Below are 476 nucleotides of genomic sequence, written 5' to 3'. Positions count from 1 at the left end.
GGTGGAGCCATAGGGGGACTTCCCTCCCATAGTTGGGCGAAGTATTTTACATCTTTCTGCACATCAAATGCAATGACATCCCGGAAGCACTCAGCCTCACAAACCTCCTCTTTGGCTGCTAGTTGGGCCATCTTGTCCAGTTTTTCTTGCAGCTGCCTCTTCGAATGCATGTTTCTCTCTGTGGCTGCAATATCTGTAACATTCTGGTGAACAAACACACAACTTGGAGAAAGATTAACTTTTTTCATCCTCATGAAAGCCTGAACAACAATCTGCAGGACATCTTGCATCTCAGCTGGATTCTCTCCGAATATGTTGATCAGTGTCATGTTTCCCATACCAACCACAAATGTTGCCAGTTCATTGTCGTGGTGAAGAGTGGTGTTACCCTCCAACTCAAGAGCACGCAGTCCTTCAGTGTCCACCACAAGAATGTAGTCAAACTGAAAGTCTTTCTTGATCTCCTCTGACACTTT

General features: G+C 45.4%; 1 protein-coding gene across 1 annotated transcript; it reads right to left on the bottom strand.

The window, feature by feature from the left end:
* Positions 1–5: 5 nt before the first annotated feature.
* LOC121938715 (interferon-induced very large GTPase 1-like) lies at positions 6–470 on the bottom strand (the record flags this gene model as incomplete). The annotated part of the gene is made up of 1 exon (XM_042481886.1): positions 6–470. A coding segment is annotated over one exon (465 nt), but the record flags the coding sequence as incomplete, so codon positions are not given.
* Between the last annotated feature and the right edge of the window lie 6 nt (positions 471–476).

Source organism: Plectropomus leopardus, unplaced genomic scaffold (genome assembly GCF_008729295.1).
Source record: "Plectropomus leopardus isolate mb unplaced genomic scaffold, YSFRI_Pleo_2.0 unplaced_scaffold31326, whole genome shotgun sequence".
NCBI lineage: Eukaryota > Metazoa > Chordata > Actinopteri > Perciformes > Serranidae > Plectropomus > Plectropomus leopardus.
The sequence above is the reverse complement of the archived record's forward strand: the minus strand, read 5'-3'. Positions and strand labels throughout refer to the sequence as shown.